The sequence below is a fragment of the Nicotiana sylvestris genome, chromosome 6 (assembly GCF_000393655.2).
Source record: "Nicotiana sylvestris chromosome 6, ASM39365v2, whole genome shotgun sequence".
Lineage (NCBI taxonomy): Eukaryota > Viridiplantae > Streptophyta > Magnoliopsida > Solanales > Solanaceae > Nicotiana > Nicotiana sylvestris.
In genome coordinates this window covers 208359553-208382874 of record NC_091062.1, presented here as the reverse complement: position 1 = coordinate 208382874, position 23322 = coordinate 208359553, and the positions used below count along the sequence as shown (strand labels likewise).

Sequence of the window (23322 nt, the reverse complement as noted above, 5' to 3'; positions counted from 1 at the left end):
GTTAAAGCACATAAATGAAATCTCCCATCACTATCCATGGCTTATTGAGTCCTGCACTTATAGACTTCAAGTATATCCATAATTGTCTTATCTCCTCTCATGTATTAAAGTTATACACAACTGGTGACAAGTATGTAAGCTTTAAACTAATGTGATGAACCTTGCATGTGACTACTTGTGCAGTTTTACTGATTAGGTCAATTTGAAAGCAATCTGGCCTCTATGTTAACCAAATTCTTCCATTATAATGTTGCTCTAGATTAGTGATGTACCCCCAACCTCCAAATAATTTTTTTGCTAGTTGATCCATTCTATTTACTTTAGCTTTTGTTTCCAAAATTCCAATCATACCTATATTTTCTTTTGTACAAATGAGCTTTACTTCCTTTTATTTGTTAGGGGGATTAATTCCCCTAACATTCCAACAAAGAATACTATCCATGATTAGAGGGAGGATTGACTGTCCCACCCCCATTCTTTACTTGACTTTGTACTCCTTGAACACATTGGTCTACCAACTCACTAGGACCTCCTTCAGCTAGTGGTTTGAAAGTGTTCTGTTGGTTAATATGAATTCTTCTATTTCCTTGTTGCTTGCTAATTGTATTCCTGGCAGTATTAATAGGTGTTACCCATCCTGAGTTTACCTCTTGACTATATAGTCACACCTTGTATCTCTTCTGCAGCCTTTGTCAACTGTTTGTCCTGCTTATGAGCTGGTTCTTGTTGTCTCTGAACATGTGAAGGTTGTTGCACTTTCTTTGCCCGACATTCCTTTTCCTCATGACCATATTTCTTGCAAAACTTACATAAAGTAGGTTTATAATCATATTATACCTTTTGTTCTATAAGTATCCCTTTTTCATTTTTAAAGAAAACCTTTTTTGGTAGCTTTGCATATACCTACTTCAATAAGTAATCGTGTAAAGCTAAGCCCCATCTTTTTTTTGTATGATTGTCTACCATCAATGGTTTATCAATTAAACTCCCTATTTTGCTTAATCCCTTTGAACTCTAATATTTGAAGTCCAAACCAGGTAATTTAGCCTAAATTGAAACTGTATAGAGCTCCTTCCTTATAAATTCCATATCTGAATGCCATGTTTTCACAATAAAAGTTTTGTTGTCGAAGTGGTATATACCTCCTTGAACAACTTCATTATTCCCTACTACATCATCAAATCGCACCAGTACTATCCCATTCTTCATCATAGATACCTTATTGATGCCATATTTTCCCTATATTTTTTGGATATAGTTGTTCAAAACTGAGAAGGGAGGGTGAACCCCCAAAATATAACATATTACAATAGTTTTCCAATATTCCAGTTTTGTACTAATATCTTTTGTTTCAATTTCACATACAGGAGTCTCTGCATGCAACTCTGAGCTATGTATTCTAGTTTAAAATCAACATTAGTTACCTTTATGATGTCGAATTGTCCCAGATGGATCCCTTGCTTGCGACTTCCTCCATTAGTTTTACTTCATCTGCCCATGAGAGCTTACTATGCCTCTTTGACGAACTCCTCAAAGCTTATTTTGAAGTGGATGTTACCTTTAATTGCTTAGGTGCTCTGGCTGTTGAAGATCCCCTAATTTCCTTTGAGTTTGCATCCCTAGATTTTGCTGGTATTGTTCCATTGGTTTCCAACCCTATCTCCTGCAACTTCAAGGTTCAATTTCCTTTAGCAGCTAATCCTTTCTCCGTTGTTGCTTTCCTACTAACGCAAATGATTTTTGAGCCAGGATTGCCTTATGCACTGAGAGAGAAACGGAACCATTCTACTTCATTATTAGTTACTCCATAAATAATCTCTACATTATAATTAGGCATAACTAGTACTATATGAACTGAATAATGGGGGAGTCCGGAACCAAAATATGGTTCTTTTAGACTCAAAGAACAAAAATATGTGAAAAAAAACTTAGTGACCAATATATATATATATTGTTTTTTTGAAAGACTCTATACTTTAACGGTCGTTTGGCCAGTTAAGTATAACGTCTTTTTAAAAGATGCTACATATAGCGTTATTTACTAAAATGCTATCCATATTATATGGGCCCACATATAATTCTTCTGTGTTTAACTGACATAACAATAATTCAACTGGGTATAGCGTTTTAAGCTAAGACGCTATACCTCAAATAATTGAACCCTGGGATTGGTTTTTGCCTTATTTAAAGAGGTGAAAGTTTTTTTTAAAAGTCCATTCATAAACATTTTCAAGTCTTCTGAAATTTTTCTTTGTTAAGTTGTTTTGCATTTTGTCATAATGTTTGAAGAGCGAAGAATTAAGATTTCATTATATTGGGCGGGCGAGGTTGTGGTGGCGAATAACTCAGTAAGCTATAATTTATCTCCACAGTCTCATGTTAAGTTGCCACTTACAATGGAGTACAATAAATTGGTATAGTTGATATGTAAAAAAAATGAGTGTGAGCAAACATTTGGTAAATCTTAAAATAACCGAAAAATATCCGTATTATGTGACTCCGCAAGGGGTTGCTTGTTATGCTGAGTTTGACATTGAAGACGATGAAACTTTAAGAGATTTTTTGGGGACTCCAGATGAATACCGGGAATTTATTGTGATAAAACTGTTGGAAATGTACGACAAGGCTGAAGACGTTCGCAAAAATGAGGTTGCGCAAAATAGGGAAATCCCTCAATCATCGGGTGGTTATTTTGGAGTAGTTTTAGCCGAACAGGTTCCGGCTGAAAGAGCTTGGCCGGATCTAAACTTATCTCCACGGGCGAATGAAGAGCGAGGAAATAATTTCTCCCCTAGTATACATAATCCACAAGTTGATTGGTAAACTTTAATTTTCCTTTGTGTTACAATGTATATTTTTGTGTATTATATTTGTATTAACACTCATATATTCCACAGGGGGTACCGACCAGATAAGAATTTTACAAGTTATGAACCAACGGCCAGTTGGAATATGCCTAGTTTTGGTGTGTTGGATCATGGTGGTCCATCCGGGAGTCAACATCAACAAGATAATATGTATCATAGGATATCAACACATTATGATTTGTAAGTGAATATATAAAGTTATATGTATTATTTGGACCAATTTTAGTAACTCAATTTTTCTTTGGTTGTGCAGTGAAAATGAGCAACTTGATGGTCCTGTACTCACTCAATTGGCCAAAGATGACGTATTTACTCGGGATCTAGCAGATGCGCAGAGTCAGAAAGAGAATAATGATTATGACAACAATGTCGATGAGTCTGGAGATGACACACCCTTCCCTGACGAGGGTGATGAGGAGGAGGAAGAGAATGCCAAACCTAATTTGACGAGGGAGCATGCTCCACCTCCCATTATACCAAGAGTGTACGAATCCCACGTGTTGTTTCATTCAAGGCATATTCCCTACCTTGATCATTTACCAAGTATACCGGATGTGGATGCCCTCAAAAGGGATATTGACGAAATTCGGACAGCAATGTGGGATGAATCTAGACCAACATTGTTGTCAAAGGGCATGCTTTTTCCTGATAAGGCACACCTAATTAGGGCGGTGAAAATGTACAACGTAAAATAGTGCCTTTAGATGACGGTATGGGAGTCATCTTCGGATGTATACAAGGTTGTTTGCCGTAGATAGTTTGCGGGTTGTAATTGGATGTTGCGTGCGATAAAGAAGAAAACAAATATGTGAAAAATGGGTAAATACATTGGAACCTACAATTGTGAAATGGACATATTCAGTGGGAATCACTTCAACTTGGACGTTGACTTGATTTCTCTTGTCTTGATTCCACTCATTGAAGCGTCCATAAGGTACAAGATCAAAGTGTGTATTACATCCGTCCACCAGGAATATGGGTGTACCATCACCAAAAGAAAGGCATATCTGGGGTGCAAACGTGTGTTTGAAATTGTTTATGGTGACTAGGATAAGTCATTTGCATCTCTACCCAGGTACATGGACGCATTGCAACACTTTAACCCCGGGACTGTTGTTGAATGGAAACTTAAGGAGAGTGTGGGAATACCAAAATATATATTCAGATACATGTTCTGGGCATTTAAACCAACAATTGATGGTTTTGTGCATTGTCGGCCGGTAATATCCATAGACGGTACTATGTCTATGAAAAGTATGATATTAAGCTGTTGATCGCCGTTGCAGTAGATTCTAATGGATAAATATTTCCCCTAGCTTTTTCCATTTGTGCCAATGAAAGCCAAGAGACGTGGACACTATTTTTGAACAACTTGAAGGAGTACGTTGTCAAACAACGTTCAGGTATTTGTCTAATATCTAATCAGCATGGCGGTATTTTAAGTTCTGTACAGCATTTGCCTGAATGGCAGGAACCGTATGCTTACCACCGTTACTGAATGAGGCACTTGAAGTCCAATTTCCAGAAGAAATATCCCAACAAGGAATTGCATGATTTAATATGGATGGTTGCAACTGATCACCAGAGTACAAATTCAGGAGGCACTTGGAATCGATCAGGCAGGAAGACGAAAAAACCTATCATTGGTTGATGTGACATAAGCTTGACAAGTGGACATTACATGCGGATGGTGGTAGACGATGGAGAACCCTGACTACAAATGTGTGAGAGTCTTTCAACGAGTTATTGAAGTCTGCACGTGGATTGCATGTCACTGCCATGGTGCAAATGTCACTCAAATAGATGGCAGAGAGGTTTGTTAAAAGGCATAGAGGTGCATCAGAATTAATGGAGAGAGGTGTTGAATTTATGCCAAACCCAATCAAAATATTTGAGAAATACAAGAGGCAAGCACATTGGCATTCATTTTTACAGTATTGCAATGAGCAAAATATTTTTGAAGTTTGCACCGCTATCCATCAAAATCGGGAGAATAATATATACACCGTAAATAAAGCCAACAGGTTGTGTTCTTATGGGAAATGGTCTATCTACCATATGTCATGCTCACATGCCATCAAGTGCTTTCAACATACAGGTTTAGGGCCAACCAACTATGTTGATAAGCAATACAATATTGCTGCATACTTAAACACATATAGTGGACAGTTGCAGCCAGTGGGTGCTGAGCACTATTGGCCACCGGAACCATTTAAAATGGTGTGTAACAAGGACTATTTGCGTAAGCTACAAGTGCAAAAAAAAAAAAACGCGTATACGGAACCAAATGGATGTTGGTGATACCGTTTATGTGCGTAAATGTGGCATATGCTCACAAACAGGACACAATCAGAGTAAATGTCCTTAAGCTGGTTTGGGTGGCGGTGGTAAACCAGCTCATAATGGAAGTTCATCTAATGCACCCAACTATCAAGGATACACGAAGTGTTTTATTTCTGTAATATTGTTGTAATAAGTGTATGTACTTGTTTATCTTGAAGAATGTATGAAAGAAAATTATGTTTCCATTGTTGTTAAATCTTTTTGATATTTAACATCAATAGTTCAGTACAATAATCTAACATAAACCCATTTAAAAAAAACAACCTTTAAAATAATCTTTTTGATATTTAATATTAATACACGTAGTGGCATTTTTTAATGAATGTTGTAATATTTATTCAAAAGGTATTTTAAATACATATGAATTGGTTCAGTTTAAGAAGCTTTCTTATATCCAAAATAGTTATTATCACGCGAAACATAGCGCAGTTATATACCACGTTACGTGTATTGTCTTGTCGACCTGAAAAAGTTGTCGTTCTAGAAAAGTTGTCTTCTGGAAAAGCATTATTGTACCATAAAGAATCATTAGCATATGAAGCATAACGCGGTTACATACCATGTTATGTGTATTGCCTTGTCGACATGAAAAAGCTACCGTTCTGAAAAAGTTGTCATCATAAAAAACAATATTGTATCGTAACACTATAAATCCTGGGTTACTATAAATCCTGGGTTCGAGTCACCATGGAGGGGAAGTGTGGAAACACTATAAATCCTCCTAATTTGGGAGGGGTTAAAAAAAAAGAAATATTGTATCGTAACGAATAGTTAGCACGCGAAGCATAGCGTGGTCACATACCACATTATGTGTATTGTCTTGTCGACCTGATAAAGCTGCCATTCTGAAAGAGCTGTCTTTTACAAAAGTTGTATTATACCGTAAAGAATTGTTAGCACGCAAAACATAGCGCGGTTACATACTACGTTATATTTTTTTTCTTACCTATAAATGACTAACGCATTTTAGTTATTTTCTATGATTAACCAAAACAAATAGCAAAACTTTCCATAAATTTTTCATTTTTCTTGCATTAACAAATGTATAGACGCAGTGACGCACCAAGGTGCTATTGTGGCAAACGTGTGATTATGAAGGCATATTGGTCCGATGGTCATGTTGGGCACAGATAATGGATGTGTCTATACAGGTTTGGAGGCAATGGCGGAAATCATTGTATGTTTGAGGAATGGTATGATGAACCCATTAACCAGGAATACTACAAATCAATTTTGCAGTATGTTTGGGATATGAACTCTGAATACCAACGTCAGATCTCTGAAATACAATAACAAATTGCGGCACTGCAGGAGAAACTAAAAGAGACGGAAAAAGAAAAACATAAAATGGAAGAGAAATTTAAGTGGTTGGAGCAGAGAATAATGGGTGGTAGTGACTAAACAAACACATGTATGTGTTGAATTTGTATTTTATCTTTATGTTTTCCGTGTCATGTATTTTTATTAGTTGTATCAAATTTAAATTATGTTAAGTTGCTATGTTTGTTTTGCCCAGTTTTACTATTAAAATAATAATGACATATTGAAATAAAAACATAATGCACATATAATGCTAAACTATAGATAAAGTTGATATTATTTACTGATTATCATATGTACATTAAAAAAAATTAATGTGTCCCACAGTCTTTATGCTTTAAAGTAGCAGCTGACCTCAGGCACATCCCATCTCACCCGGCTACACTATCAGGATCATTCTCATCACGACACCTTTTTATCGGAGGATGAGCTGTAGCATGATCGTCAGTAAGGCTGGCAGGCTCGGTAGAAAGGGTCGTTAATGCAGTAGTAACTTACAGAATAATGACATATTTTAGTCTACGAAATATATAATAGTAATGTAGGGGTTGACTGCATAAAAATAATTAAAATGTCTTATCAATCCATCTAGGCATGTGAGTATCGCATCTAGTGGCCTCCGCGACGGGTGAGGATGATGGCTTCAAAAAAAAATATGTTTTAGATATTTATGACTAATCAATGAGATAAACACAAAAATTAAGTAATAGTAATACAAACTAACCAAATCCTGTGGAAGATCCTCAGCATCCCTCGGTGGTGAGCCATAACTAAGTCGGCGCCCACTATCCACATCAAGTACCGGACGAGCATCAGCAACCGTCGATGCCTCTGGAGGGTCACCAAACAGCGCACACTAGTCATATGAGGTAAAGGTCATGCCCCCAATCGACAATGGAGCTGTCAGTGTCACCTACGAAGTCTCTGGAGTAATCCCCAGGCTAAATGATGGGATATCACTAGGATCAGGGTGGTCACCCGGCTGATCAACTCCAACATCCTCAACAGGTACCTCAACTCTCCCTTGCTGGGGACTACCTCCTCGCTGACCTCTATGACCTCGTGGGACACCCCTACCTCATGGCACACCCCCGCCTTGTGGCACACCCTTGCCATGTCGACCACATTCAGGCTGCACTGCTGGCCCACAATGGTACTGCTCTAGCGCCATATAATCCGCCTCGTATCTTAAGCGCTCATCATCCCGGGCTCACTGCAATGTCCGGGAAGCCAAATCTATAACCTGCCGGCCATAGTCATACAAAGCAGTCAATCCCTCGCCGGTATGTTGCTGCATTTGTAGTCCCAACTGGTGGAACATATGTAGTCCAATAACCTGCACAACATGTAAACTATTAATTGCGAAACGGTAATATTAATGTTATAACTAAGTATACCAAATAACATACCAGCACCTCATGCCTCTCGGCGTATGGAACGAAGCGACCGCCCGCGCGATGAATGGGATTCCCGACGATAAGTCGGGTAATGTTGCGATACCAGCCGATATACTTATGTGCACCGGCCATAAGCTTGGGTGGAGGGGGTGGTAGAATCAAGTCACGCCGCTGGTCCCAAGTCTCGATCTACGCCTCTAGCCATGCCTCATATGCCTGGTCAACCCTCGAATGATCATCCCGCTGGTAATGTGTCCTAACCCAAGCGGGCGGTGGAGGTACAAGTTGTGGTCGACCAAACTGGCGAAGGACTCGCTCGGTGGCATGATGCTCGACAATATCGAGACACATCAATGGGGCAGAAGAGCTCTACATAAGTCGTCCGTTCGAGCAATAATCGGGCAAACCAGCTATTAGCTTGTCATTGTATGGCCTCCAAATTAAATATTACATAAAAACAGGAACCGTGAGTATACAAAACACATATAAATCCAGGCCAAGTAAACTTAAGTATAGAATTACCAGAGCGTCCTCCAACAAATCCAACAAATCTCTGCAATATGGGAGATTATGTCTAGCCTCGTACTCGCATCCGTATCCCCGCCTATCAAATCACCTCCTAGCCAAAGGAAGAAACGGTGGAGGTGGTGTATCCTGAGCTATGGGTGGTAGAGGTGGCTGAAACTGCAGGAACCGCTCCCAGGCCCAAACCTAATATACAATTTGGACGTAAAATTTAAGGTATATTCTTATGATGTATGTTATAATGAAGAGAGTATTTGACTATGTTTTCTCCTGCAGCAACGGCACAAATCCTGCAACGTCTTGCTGGGTGCCCATGCATGCTCGGCACATCTATCAGTACAAATAATCAAGAACAGCAGCACCCATCTGTACTGATGTAAATCATCTAGCCGCTCAAGATGATGAGGTTTTTCGAAGTGTTCGGGAACAATACGCCTCCAAATATAAGCAACAACAGCGACCTCGTGTACGGTTAATATGAAGCTCTAGTGTATCATGAGTAATGTCATCATGCATGGCCTCCAAATGCAACCGGACGGATGTCAACGCAAGACGACTAGCCCCAACCAATACACCCTCATCCTCTGGACAGAAACCGATGAGCCACTGCAACGTGTCCAGATGATGAGCTCCTGTATAACCTCTCATGGCTTGCGGCAAAGCAACATGAAGTCCATCAACTGGCAGCCCATATAGAACCTCCACGTCCTGCAGCGTGATAGTGGTTTCGCCAATGGGAAAATGGAATGTGTGCGTCTCTGGTCGCCACCGCTCTACCAAAGCCGTGATCAATGACCAATCCAGCTACAGTCGGCCAATCTCAATGTTCCTATAAAAACCCGTATCCTGCAGGCGTTTGACTATAGGGGGATGGAGTTGGCGGTCCTTAAGAAAGTCCCACATATCGTCTATTCTCCTAGAACGTAAAGTCTGGGCCAATAACTGCCGCTCCCATATGTAGGAAAACCTATGCTCGGCCTGTAGTTGTAGTAGCTTTAGGGAGGCAGGTCCGGAATGCAAATGCGGAACCTCCATGACGACTACTGTAAATTGAACAAAATTAATTACATTATTTTTCTTTTCCATTACTTAAATATATTGCAATACCTTGAATATTAAATTTTATTTGATATTTTTACTATATTATTAATTAGGTTGATACATTTTTAATATTATAATTTTATATTTTATACAATAGTTTATTATGTTAGTTTTATTATTTTATATGTTTGTTAGTTATTCACCTATTTTTACTATACATGATTTAATTATTAAATATTCGCATTTTGGTTCCGGACAGAATATTTGAGGCTCAGTAGCACCAATGTATCCTGAATTCTTACGTTCATGATGAGAATTTTTTTTCGATTTTTCACTCAATAGGTCTGTTATTTTATATGTTAGTTTATTATTGTATATGTTAGTTTTATTATTTTATATGTTTGTTTGTGACTGACTTATTTTTTACTATACTAAAATTAAATAATTAGTTTTCATAACTATACAAGATTTAATTATTAAATATTTACATTTTGGTTTCGAACACAATATTTGAGGCCCAATAGCACCAATGTATCCTGTATTCTTATGTTCTTACGTTTGTTGACTATAATTGGAGTTAGTTTGTGTTTGAACTATCAGCTTTTTGACGTATTTTTGGGAATAAAAGATACTTAAATGATTAATTTCTATAACTACAAGGATACTACGCTAAAGGGCAATACGTTTTACTATGCTAAAAGGTCACTATATTACAAATACGAGCACTACATTTGACCACAAGATACCACTACAGGGAAATAAAGTAAAAATTTATCTAGTTTACTAGTCTTTTAGCAAATTAATAATCTAAATCGGATAAAAATAACAAATTAATTTAATCACAAAATAATTATAAAATTACATATACCACAGTACAAAGTAACTAATTAATATTTTTTTAACAATTAATAACAATTTATCTATTTTATAAATTTTTTTAACATACTAATGCTATAATTCGAATAAAAAATAACAAATTAATTAAATCGCAAAAAAATCACAAAATAACATAGAGCACACAAAAAACAACTAATATGCATTTTTTAAGTTTTAACAAAAACTAAGTCGAAATATCTCGATTTAAGATTTTTAGAAAGTCGAAGATTTTGTGATTTGGAGTCGAAACAAGCAACAACGTCCGAGATAACGCCTTAGTTAGCACGTGAGATCGAGAATCTTTACTTTTTGTGGGACGAGTGGGCTCCCCTCAAGCTTTTTTGGTTAAAAAATGGAAGGGGGGGGGGATTCTGTTTTGGGAAGGGAAGGAGACGATATATTTATATGTATCGCGTCTTTTGTTAAGACGGTATATATATAACGTCTTAACAAAAGACGCTATACTTTCCCGCTTAAATTAATTCAAATATAGCGTCTTTTAAAAAGACGCTATACTTAACTGGTCAAACGGTCGTTAAAGTATAGTGTCTTTAAAAAAAAAACGCTATATATATATATACATATATATTTTGATCACTATATTTTTTCCACATATTTTTGTTCTTTTAAGTCCAAAAGAACCACATTTTGGTTTCGGACTAACGATGGGATGTGGCACAACAATACTATTTTCTATTTTAAATCTGCTCTAGACAGCAAGAGATGGAATTCTATTCGTGGACTTGTCATCCACTCTAGAAAGTAGAGTAAATTAGGCGCTTTCTGACTCAAAACGATGACTTTTAAGAAAATAGAAAAAAAGATACTGAAAAAGATGTGTCCTAGATATAGACCATCCCCAATCAAACAGGATGACGTTTCAGAGTAAAAAGTTTATGGTTGTTAATTTTATTTATGTTAAACAATTGAGTTCATTACAGCATAATATTGCTGTTATGTTTTTCTTCACAAAGAATTGTGAAGGAATGAGAGTAACCAAAATATAATTGCTAGTACACCTCCTATTTGAAAAGTATGTCAAGATTGGACTATAAGAGTCAACACATCTAAATCTTGATGTGAATTAACATATTAATTCTTTGAATAAAATTTATATGCTATAATTAAATAGTACAAATCACAATTTTATGATTCAAAACGTTTAGTAATATTTGAAATTTATAGCTAATATTTCCATATATAAATAATGTCATTCATTTGATATTAAGGTGGCTTTTTGTTTCGGAACTCTCTTTCATCTTTTATTAATATTCATTCCGTCAAGTTGAGATACTTAAATGAAAAAATTGTAAGTTTGTTTATCGGATTGGCAATTGAATACAAATTTAAGTGGCCAGAAGGTCATTTTACCTTTTTTTTGGTTGTGTAGTTGAAAAATAATTTGCAAAAGAAATTTTAAAAAGTTACTAGCGGTTAGTAAAAAGTTTTTACAAAAAAATATAAAAACGTCTTTGCGATTTTCTTAATTTTTTTTTATACAAAAGCCAAAAAATTGGAAATTTCAAGGCAAAAAATATAATAGAAGACAACTATGCTAACATCGCCTAGTTTCTCTTACATAGACTACTCCATTCAGTTTTGTATACAGAAAAAAACAAATCACATAAATACCTATTAGAACACAACATCAACATTGGGAAGTGGGAAAGACTTAAATAAATTTCTATATCATGAAATTTTTGTTTCCAGATTTAGCGAAGGTCTGAAAACAAGAATCAGTTTTATTCTTCAAACCCAAACGTCTTATCTATAATTTTTTCCTTTAACTACTCTTATTTATTAAGCCCAAAAACAACAGCTAAATCTTGATATTTTAGTTTTTTTCCTTTTGAGTTCGTTTTTTTATATAGTAACTTCATGTCTCTAGAGTCTTTTTATGGTAAGGAACAGCTCCACCTCTCCCTATATGGATTTTCATGATCTTTGTTGAAATATTTTGCCTGAATTGGTTGGTTGCTTACTATTTAAAAAATTTGCTTTTTAAGAAAATTTCTTAATGAAAATTCACCCTATATCACTCTCTTTAATAGTATTGGATTTTCCTTCCAAATCTTGGTAAAAATATTGCCACTTTGTTTTGTGTAAGTTGGTATTGTTTGAAACTTGAGTTGAGAATATGGGGAGTGTAGAGGAGGGAAAAGACTCTAATATTTTAGTAATAACTCAGAACAAGCCTTTACCATTAAAAATACTTCAGTTTCTCTTGTTATTTTTGGGTCTAGGAATTGGTTTTTCAATTTTAAGTATGTGTATGCTTAGATTTGTAGAAGTGCAGAATGTAGTATTTCCTATGATACAAACAAGAATACAGTCAACATGTTTTCAAGAACCAAATAGTTTAGAGAGTTGGATTAGACCTCCATTAAACTTGCAACATAACATGAATGATAGACAGCTTTTTTGGAGAGCTTCATTTGTTCCTCAAATTAAAAATTGTCCTTTTAAAAGAACGCCTAAAATCGCGTTCATGTTCTTGACTCGAGGACCTCTGCCTTTGGTGCCATTGTGGGAGAGATTCTTTAAAGGGAATGAAGAACTTTATTCAATCTACATTCATACCTTGCCATCATATAAATCTGATTTCGCGCCTTCTTCAGTGTTTTATCGCAGACAAATTCCTAGTCAGGTAATGTCAGCACGATCCTTTAAGTTCTAATTGTACAAATATTGTTCAAAATTATGCACAATTATTGATCCTGGTTCTGTGTTTTGTAGGATTTAGTAGTGTGAGTAGCTTTAATTTCTTTTTAAACGTTGATATATGAGAAGTAGAACTGATGAGGCTAGTGTATTGTCGTACTAATATGTATTTCTGGTCATAATTGTGTGGCTTTCAATTTCACATAGGTGGCGGAGTGGGGAAAAATGAGCGTGTGTAATGCTGAAAGACGGCTTCTTGCTAATGCATTGCTTGATATTTCCAATGAATGGTTCGTCCTCCTATCTGAGTCGTGCATTCCTCTCCATAACTTCAGTGTTGTCTATCGCTACATATCAGAATCCAGGCACAGCTTTATAAGTGTATTTGATGATCCTGGACCTGTTGGAAGAGGGCGTTATAATAAGAACATGTCGCCTGAGGTTAACATCACTGAATGGCGTAAAGGATCCCAGTGGTTTGAAGTAAACAGGAAACTGGCTATTGACATTGTTAAAGATCAGGTATACTACCTAAAATTTGATCAGTTTTGCAAACCATCGTGTTATGTTGACGAGCACTATTTCCCAACAATGTTGCACATCCAATATCCTCATCTCCTGGCAAATAGGAGTCTCACTTTAGTAGACTGGTCTAGAGGTGGTGCTCATCCTGCTACATTTGGAAAGGCTGATATTACAGATCAGTTTCTCAAGAAAATTGTGGAAGGTGGGACGTGTGTCTACAATAACCAGGCAACTTCACTTTGTTTCCTTTTCACCAGAAAATTTTCTCCTAGTACATTGGAACCTTTATTAGAACGCTCGTCCAAGTATCTGGGCTTCTGATATGAATCTGTGATGAAACAAACTTTCTGCCACATGATTGCAGTTATTCGCGGCTTCAGAAGACCAAAGGCCTGATAACACAGGATTGACATAGCCCGTGATATACTAAAGATATACGATATTCTTGAATATGATGATATTGTAATTACATTATATGAAATCCTAGTATTTATTATTTGACTTGGATGTTATCAAGAAAATAATCTGATTTGGATAGCTTCAGTTGTTACTCATCCTATTGGTTCTAGGCTGTACTTATCTATCATACTAGCATAAGTTAAACATTTTGTCATCTGTCACTGTTTAGATGCTCTAATTGTATGATTCTGCTGAAACATAATCTTTTCAAAGAAATATGTATCACTTTTCTAAGTAAGAAAACATTCCTAATACTGTACATTCTCTTGTATCTTTACCGATGTCCTACACATCAAGAAAGTTAACAGTCAATATATCGAAGTCAGAAAAGTATGACGGAGCAGGATCATTGGAAGAGAAAATTAAGAGAAGGGAGAAATTGTAGAAAAAGAATGAACCTGTGTTGCTTTTGTACTTTGTATTGAATATATTTACAGTAAAGAACCTTTTATCAAAGAGGGAAAATAAAAAATGAAGGAAATTTAGAAAAATGGAAAAAGTACAACAAGAAAGGGTTTTCTTACAAGATCAAGCTATAGGGTTTTGGATACTAAAAATTCAATTTCCTTTCTTCTTGTATAGACCTAAAAATCCGAGCTGCAGATTCAGATGCTGACTTTGGGTTATGAGGCACAACCTTGATCACTTGAATTCGCTGCTCCGTATTGTTATCTTTAACTGGTTGATCTGAACATTTTGTGGTTGGTGTGATAGGAAATAGAGAGAGTGCATCCCTTTGCATCTTCTCAGAAGGACTACTTGCACTACTTCCTTGCATGTCACTTCCTCTACCCGCCTGAAAAGTTCGATCACATTCTGACATGGCTGCGCTCTTCTGGCATGATATGTTGCATGGTTTTTTATGAGGCCTGACCAAGTTAACATCATGCATAGATGGGCTATTTTCCCTCTCACTTGACCTGATTCCGGGAAACGGATTCATTTGCTCAATGGCTGAACTTGAACCAGATGGTTTTATCACAGGCATGGGATAAGGTTGAATGCAGGACTGATCAAATATTGCAGGACCAGGAAAAATCCCAACACCTTGCTTCTGAGAAGTCGGTACACTATAAGGCACATTTGAAAAGTCTCCACTTATAGGAGATAGGGTCACAGGCCTACAATTACCATAAACTGGCGCCATGAACCCGGGGGGTGGTGGAGAAGGTCCTGAATAAGGTTTATAAACAAGTCCTTCAGAAGGAGATCTTATTGGAACGAGCCACTGATATCCAGGAGGCGGTTGGAAGCATCGAGGTGCTAGTTTTGGATCAGATACAAAAGATCTAGATGTTGGTGTTCCTACATTTGGTTTTTGAGACGAGTGCTGTGGTATAAGTTTTTTATCATCATCTTTGCGGAGGGGAAGCAGCTTTTCGTAAGTATTATTATCTGTTGGATGCTCAAAATTGTTTGGTTCTGGAGAAATTTTTTGTTCAACAGCCAATGCAGGAGGTTCAAGATCATTATCACATGGTAACTTTTTCAAAGAAGAAAATTTGATAGAAGGTTGGTGGAGATAGAAGTTGCCTTTGAACAATATATCCGGTGATCTGGCTATCAATTTCTGTACCTGTAAAGATTGTAGAATAAGTAATATTCTTCCAAAATTTAAACAGAACACAAAAAACCTCCTCAACCTCCTTCTAGTTATTGGTTTTTCTGCAATAGGTTCTTTATGGCCGGTAGACATAGAAGTTTTTTCTACCTTTCTATTAAAGCATACGCCTTTCTACTCCTCCGGGTAGGGGTAAGGTCTGCGTACACACTACCCTCCCGAGACCCCATTTGTGGAATTTACTGGGTTGTTGTTGTCTATTAAAGCATACAGGTAGGGCATCAAAAATGAAAGACTAAACCAAACACCTTTCATGTGACTATTGAATGCTTCGTCTCTTCAAGACAACAAAAGAAAAGGGCAAGCTAACTGATAGAAATCGAACGTACCTTTGTTAGCCTGTGTAGCTCAAATAGTTGTATTGCAAAGATCCGCTGCTGGCTGAAAAATAGTGAAAATCCAAGTTAAATGGTAGATCACAGAAAAGAAGTATTGAAAGAGGTACCATAGTTTCCGAAGATAACTCCTTTATAAAGATGAAATAGATGGAATGGAGCGAAAAGAAAAAGATATGATATGATATGTGCATGACACGGGCTGAAAGTAGACAAATAAGAATCAGCACATATTTGACTAACCCCTGAATCAAGCCAATAATTTTCAATTTTTCTGTCAGAATGAGTTGGTTAGACATAAAAAAATGACTAGTTAAAGAGACTTACTGTACAATGGTTCTTCTTGCTTTCCAGAATAGTTCTTGACCTATCAATGCTATGACATTATCTGGACACACTTTTTCTACTAATCTAGAGTTCAATGAAGAAGCTTCTGAGATTCCTTCACTTCTGTCTGTATCTCCTACTTCTTGAGTCCCACTAATCTGGCCTTCAGGACAGTCAGAAGAGGATTTTACGCGCTTTGGACTTCGATGGTTCTCTTCACGAGGTATAAAGGAACACGATGCACCTTCCATTATGGAAGCACGTCTCTTTGTTGTGTCATCTTCATGTTTCGGATAAGTAACATCTGCTGCGATCTTCCTTTTGTGCAGATCCCAACAGTCTTCATCAGATTCAGAATTAGAATCACTACATCTATTCAAATCAACTACCAGACCACATCTATTTTCCGGAGAACTTGACACAATTGATTTGATATTTAGCTCAGTATGTACTGGACTTGAAGCTCTATGCACCACTGACTTATCCCTAGATGACAGATGAGGAGCAGGTAATTTAGCACAAAGCTCTCTTTTTTGACACTGAGCTAGATCTCCAGCTTGATTTATACTATGCTCCCGGAACTTTAGTTGCATACTGCCTGTCAAAGAAGGTTTGTAGCTTGATATAACCGGTTTTTCTTTCTCTGTACTTTTAGGTATATTACCATGATTTAAAGGTTTCCCTGATGCAACATTCTTTGAAACACAAAAATCATTTTCTCTTCCAAACTTTTTGGCAGAAGGGTTACTATTAGAGTATGATAAACTGTGTGGCTGAAGAAGATTACATTGAGATGTACTGGCCAAATTCCCTTTAAGACTTAAAACTTGAGGATTTAGCGGCTTCAGTGGTCGTACATCAGGACGTCCCATTGTAAACTTCGTTCCTCCAGAAGAATACGGATGAAGTATATCAATAAAATGAGGAGACTCGGATGAATTGTGGGATAGAGAAAACAAACTCTTTTTGTTGCCACCAACCTACAGGTGTTCAAGAGCTTATGTGATTCAGTCATAATGAGTCAAAAGCATCCAAAAATTTCCTATTTAAGGAAAGACAAGGCATAATCTATGAAGCAAAAGTACTATTTCCAAGAATTTCCTATTTAAGGAAAGACGAGGCATAATCTATGAAGCAAAAGTACTATTTCCTGATTACCAGAAGTTGGTAATAAAGGGATAAATAAACTAACTCAATCTGAAACAGAACAAGCAATAACTAGACAAAGGAATTTAAGTATCCAAAGGTTTTGGATTATGAAGAAATTAGTGACAGAATCGCATAAAAGATTTTAGTAAATGCTTATACTACATTTATATCTATACCTAGTTTACCTCCTTTTCTAAGACCATATAATTGCATAGATTGTTTTCAACTCATCAACTTTCTACTTTGTTTGACACATTTAAATAGTTGGTTGCTTTCTGTTTACTGTTTCTTAAGCCAAAGGTCTATTGAAAACAGACTCTCTATCTTCACAAGATAGGAGTAAGGTCTGCGTAGACACTACCCTCCCCAGATGAGTTGTTGTTGTTGTTGTTGTTTGACACATTTAAATAGAGTGCAATTGACTGAACTTCTACTACTAAGTTGATGTATATCACAGTAATAACAATCTGATCTTTGACTTCCTAAAGGGATGCAAAGTTTACCAAATAACAAACTATTCTGCCTGATTGAAATTTCATTCACCAAGTAAAATAAGAGTACACTAAATCTTATACTTACACGACTAGAAGATGCAGCAGGAATGGAGTTGCTGCCATTAGGCGCGAGAGGCAGCATTGACATTGATCCAGGGGCAGGAGAAGAAGTAGAGGTGAATCTTTGAGGCGATAAGGTAATAGACGACTGTTCACAAAGAGCCATTTTGTTCCTAGGAGGTGCTCTTGGACCTCCTTTATCTGCATCATTTATATGTAATCTTGGAAACAAAGGATCCATTCGTTTCTCGTCTTCTTTTCCTAACCTCATCCTTAAGGCCTAAGACACAAACGTCGTGGCAAAGGAGTATGTATACTTGGGATTAGATACTGCTGAAATACCACACTTACACAAAATTTCAGTATTTAAATTCCCATAGTCATACCATTTCATAATTCCACAAACAATCAGCCCACCTCAAAAGATTGGTTCTTTTGACTGGAAATCAGTAGCAATAAGCAAGACAACATGAAATTACAATTCAAGAACAGTTTTAAATGCCAAAATTCAATCTTGATTCAAGAAAGAGAGAAGAAAACAGGATGTGATACAATGAGCAAATTTTCCATTTGAAATGCTTAGCAAATAAAAAGATATGATCTCAAAGGAAAATGAGAGTGGAAAATCAAGATAAAAGGGAAGAGAAGAGCAACATATGGGAATCTTAGAAGAAGATCAGATCAACAAATACATGAGAAGGAGAATAAAATGTGGGGAACTTGGGGCCAAAAAAAGTGGATAGAATTACTGGAAATTGCATGAGTAAGGGACATTAAAAGGCACAGAATATATTACTACTTACAGCTTGTTTGGTTGGTTGTTACTGTTGTATCGTATCGTATTATTATTTTAAATACAATATTTGTTTCGATTGTTTTATTGTATCGTATCGTTTAAATCCGTTGTTACGTAACGACAAAAAGTGTCACTTTATGAAATGACCGATTTGGTGTGGTTGCGTCGTTTTGTTATTTTTTTCTCTCATCTTGCCCCTTTTTACCCTACTTTTTTATATTATAATATTACCTCGTCCCTTACTTTTTCTTTATAATATTACAAGTTTATTCTTCATATTATTGGTGCATGACGTCATGAAACGACGACAAACAATACAATTTAACCAAACATGCATCAACACAAGAAATGGTGGGAGTGACTGAGTCGTTCTCCTTTTCTTTCTCTTTCAGGCAAACGCAGCAATAATTGCCGAAAATAAATGTGGACACTTTAGAACCACATTTCCCACATTTGCTAAATTGGCCAATCTTTTTACGAAATATCTGGCAAAGATCTCACTTCAGAATCGGACACACCTTGTTTAGTGGAGTGAAAAATTACCCGAACCCGACGCATACGTCAAACTGTATCATATATTGCATGATCAATATAAAAAAATTACATTAAAATACATGTAAATACACCCCTGTAACCCGTCCACTAAATCAATAAATATGTGACATATATTTTTCTGTTCCATTCCATGTTTTAAAAGGCAGAATTGGGATTTGCCCGGCGCTCGCCCCGGGACGGAGCACTCATAAAACGTCCCTAGGCTTATGTGTGGGGCTTAGTTCCGTGAGACTTACGCCTCGGCCACCGGGGCTTATGCGCCGAACACGCCCAATGCCCGATGTACTAGGCTCGCCTAATAGAACTTTATGCAGTTGTGTATAACTAACCTTGTGAATTCTCAAATTTTCTATCGATAACTATTCAAAATTACTATTTTCTTAATCATAAATCATTAAGTTGAGAGTATTTTATGTCATAACTAAAATAAAAGGTATTGTTCGTTATCCACTAAGACTACGATGATAGTAAATTTTAAATAAATCTTTCATTTAAAAGTATTTATTTATTAACTTTTGTTATGTCTTTATTATATAATAGTCCATAATATTTTTTATAATTATTTTCCTAAATATTTTTTCACGTTTACGAGATATAATTCTTATTTATTTATTTATTTATTTAATAACTTAGTATTAGCTAATAACTATTTACAAATAATTAGTTATCATGGTATAGTATGATAAATTATGTGCTACTTTATTAACTTGTTGACACTATAAAATAAATGATGCTAGAGAATCATATTTAAATTGTGAATTATGTTTTTATATAAATTTTCTTTCAAATAGAAAGCATATTTATAAAATAAGTATTTTAAAAATATATCAAACTATAATATCGAAATTCTTTCAAGATTCATTACTCCTTAAGAGGTATATAAAATTTTGCATCGAATACATTACTTTTGATGTTTGAGTTGTGACGACGTTGAAGCTAATTTGCATATTATGGTATATGTCATACTTTTCGTATTGTTCATAGTTGAATTATAATTTATAAATACTTTAACTAGATTATTTGTTATAATTTTGTGATTTTAATGTAATTTTTATAATTATTTTTTATTTTATACTATATCTTAAAATTCTTGAAACTAGTAAAATTTAAAGATCCGTGAGACTTACGTCCCATGTCTCGGGGCTTATGTCTTGCCCAGTCAGAGGTAAAACGCCTCGCCTTACGCCCCGCCTTTTAAAACATTGGTTCCGCTATATAAGAGATTCTTCAGATTTGCAAACTTACTTTCTAATCCCCATTGTCGTTTTGCTTTGATTTTAATTCTTCTGTTTTCTTTTTAAAACTTTTTCTTTACATTTTTATTAAATCCTCATTGTCGTCTTGATAGATTTTTTACTCCTTTTTTTCTTTTCTTCTTAAAATATCTCTGAAGTGTGCATGTTTATTACTATACGGTCAACAGTTCAACTTTGTCAACGTTAACTCGAGAATATTCTTAAATGTAGAATAACAAACTCTTCCATTTGGTTGGACGTATTTCATTAAGTTGTTATATGACGTCACATTTGAAATATCCATTCTATAAATGAAGATTAATTTTAGACATGAGAATTAATCCAAATGTACAAGTGCATCTCCAATTAATCCAAAACTTCAAATATTTATTAAGTTCGCCTTTTGACAACTCTTCATTTCTATTCAACTTCTTTTTTGTAAAATTTATATCACAACCAAAAAAAAGAAAAATTGCTTCCCAAAGTTTTCCTTCAAAGAGAAAAGTTTAAACTTTCAACTATTTCTTTCTCTTAATTTCCTTATTTAGTTTCCAAACATTGGCAAATTCAAAGGAAACAATTATAATGACCAACCCTCTATGGGCATTAATAAAAAAGAAGACCAATGAAATAACACTTATATAGCATGTGCATGATAGCCACTTTAATGGGCTTTAAACTTATTAGTTTTGGACTCATAATTCCACACTTGAAAAGTGAAAATTAACGAGCCCATTAGGCGAACAATCTTGAGGAATTTTCAGAAACCTTTACTGTTTAGGGTTTAGTGGTTATTAATTTTCTATAGCTACCATATATATAATTAGTAATATCACCCGTGCGAATGCGTGGGCACTAAACATGTTAATATATTTGAGTTATTTGGATTATATGTAAATAATTTTAAAACTTAAACTTTCTCTATTAAATATAGATAATCATTGGATATTAATTACGTAACACTACATGAAAAAGATTAACCATTTCTCAAATTTTCTAGATATAATTCTATTTTTATTTTTTGATACCATTCTCACGGGTGTCATTGGATCCTAAAATTAGCCGGGAAGCAAAATAATAACTCATTTTTATAACAAAACAATCAAAAGTTGAGACTATGAAGGATTCTTTGGATACGACTTGATTCTTTTACTACTACTTGAACTCTTATGTTGTGTGTTGATATCTTTCAAAAATTATTTCTATTTTAAAATTTCAGTTTCTAAAACATTATTTTTAAATAATAATTTATTTTATAATAATGTAAGTGAAAATGTTATCCTTAATTCAAAACTAATTTTAGTCGGCTATCTAAGAATTTAAAAAATTGTTTAGCCAGTAATTTTTTTTACAGTGTGACTCCATTTTGATATTTGACATTAAACATATTAAATATTCGAGTTTTTTGAATATATGTAAATAACCTTAAAATTTAAACCTTCTAGATAATCGTTAGATATTAGTTACGAAACAGTACAGGAAAAAGACTAACATTTTCTCAAATCTCGTAGTGATAATTTTATTTTTGCACCATTCTCATTGGTGTCATTGGAATCTAAAAATAGCCAAAAAGTGAAGTAATACTCGTATTTATGTCAAACCACAAAGGTTGATACAATATGAACGATTCTTTGGTTACGACATGACTCTTTTACTACGACTTGAACTCTTATTTGGTATGTTGTTATCTTTCAAATATATATATATATATATATATATATATATATATATATATATATATATATATATATATATATATATATATATATATATATATTATCTTTATAATGATGCAAGTGAAAATATTATCTTTAATTTAAAATTCACTTTAGTCGGTTATCTAAGAATTTAAATGATTCTTTAGCCGGTAAAATTTTATTTCAATATGACATTATTTTGAGTTAATCGATATCTCTAGCCACATATTTTGAATTTGGAATACTCTATATACAGAGGTGGATCTAAGATTTATACTTTATGAATTCAATTTTTAAGGTTTTAGCATTGAACTCAATATATTTTTAGAGTTATGAGTTCATATCTAATATTTTTATACTTTTAAGAATGTTTTATATATAAATTTTTGCTCAGCGTGAAAAGTTATGGGTTCAATTAAACGTATTGTCAACACTCTACATCTGTCTCTGCCTATATATATACAAATTTTTTGTTCTTTGAATCACTAAATGTTAAATTAGTTGATTGTTATTGTATAACATTGCATATATTATTTTGAAATTGCCAAGTACTTTTTTCTCGACACCATACTTGGCTTAACCTCAATGCAAACTACTCAAATTGCATTTATATTCAAATTCAGATATCATAACAATTTATTAGTAATAGTAATTTTTTAAAAACGACACACAATTTAAATTAAAAAAAAATTCTAAGATATCCTTGTCTTATAGTCTATGTATTTGAGTTGAAAAAAATATTTAAAATCAATGATATCAACTTCCAAATTTCTTATACTTAACACAGATGAAACAAAAGAAGAAATTCGTTGTCATCTCTTATTTCTCGTTTTTAGATTTTTCAAACATCTTTTCTATATTTATTTTCTTTTATCTTATTTTTTATGTCTTTCTTTTTCTTTTTTTACAAAAAATTAATTTATTTCTCTATAAAAAGATGAGTTTAAATAGAAATTGTCTACATAAGAACTTTATTTATATTTTTAGTGTTTAGTTGAAATTCTTTCATATTTTCTTTTGACTTTATCTAATCAACTTA

At 34.8% G+C, this 23322-nt stretch overlaps 2 protein-coding genes across 2 annotated transcripts; one reads left to right on the top strand and one right to left on the bottom strand.

Moving 5' to 3' along the window:
* The first annotated feature begins 12176 nt into the window (after window positions 1-12176).
* Window positions 12177-14092, top strand: LOC104227520 (glycosyltransferase BC10-like). Its single transcript, XM_009779777.2, has 2 exons — window positions 12177-13016; window positions 13238-14092. Exons 1-2 carry the CDS (start codon window positions 12507-12509, stop codon window positions 13874-13876), a joined length of 1149 nt encoding a protein of 382 aa, XP_009778079.1. The 5' UTR covers window positions 12177-12506; the 3' UTR covers window positions 13877-14092.
* Window positions 14093-14404: 312 nt separating this feature from the next.
* On the bottom strand, window positions 14405-18748 carry LOC104227521 (ELF3-like protein 2). The gene is made up of 4 exons (XM_009779778.2): window positions 18026-18748; window positions 16298-17277; window positions 15965-16016; window positions 14405-15590 (listed from the first exon to the last, which is right to left on the bottom strand). The coding sequence occupies exons 1-4, from the start codon at window positions 18269-18271 to the stop codon at window positions 14565-14567; spliced, it is 2304 nt and encodes a 767-aa protein (XP_009778080.1). The 5' UTR covers window positions 18272-18748; the 3' UTR covers window positions 14405-14564.
* Window positions 18749-23322: the final 4574 nt, after the last annotated feature.

Excerpts from the sequence above, each read along its gene's own strand:
- LOC104227521 (XM_009779778.2), bottom strand. The coding sequence starts at position 18,271 with ATGAGGTTAGGAAAAGAAGACGAGAAACGAATGGATCCTTTGTTTCCA. Across the intron at positions 16,017-16,297 it reads GCAAGAAGAACCATTGTACA|CCAGCAGCGGATCTTTGCAA; the intron begins GTAAGTCTCTTT and ends ACTATTTTTCAG. Across the intron at positions 15,591-15,964 it reads AGCTACACAGGCTAACAAAG|GTACAGAAATTGATAGCCAG; the intron begins GTACGTTCGATT and ends CAATCTTTACAG.
- LOC104227520 (XM_009779777.2), top strand. The coding sequence starts at position 12,507 with ATGGGGAGTGTAGAGGAGGGAAAAGACTCTAATATTTTAGTAATAACT. Across the intron at positions 13,017-13,237 it reads GCAGACAAATTCCTAGTCAG|GTGGCGGAGTGGGGAAAAAT; the intron begins GTAATGTCAGCA and ends AATTTCACATAG.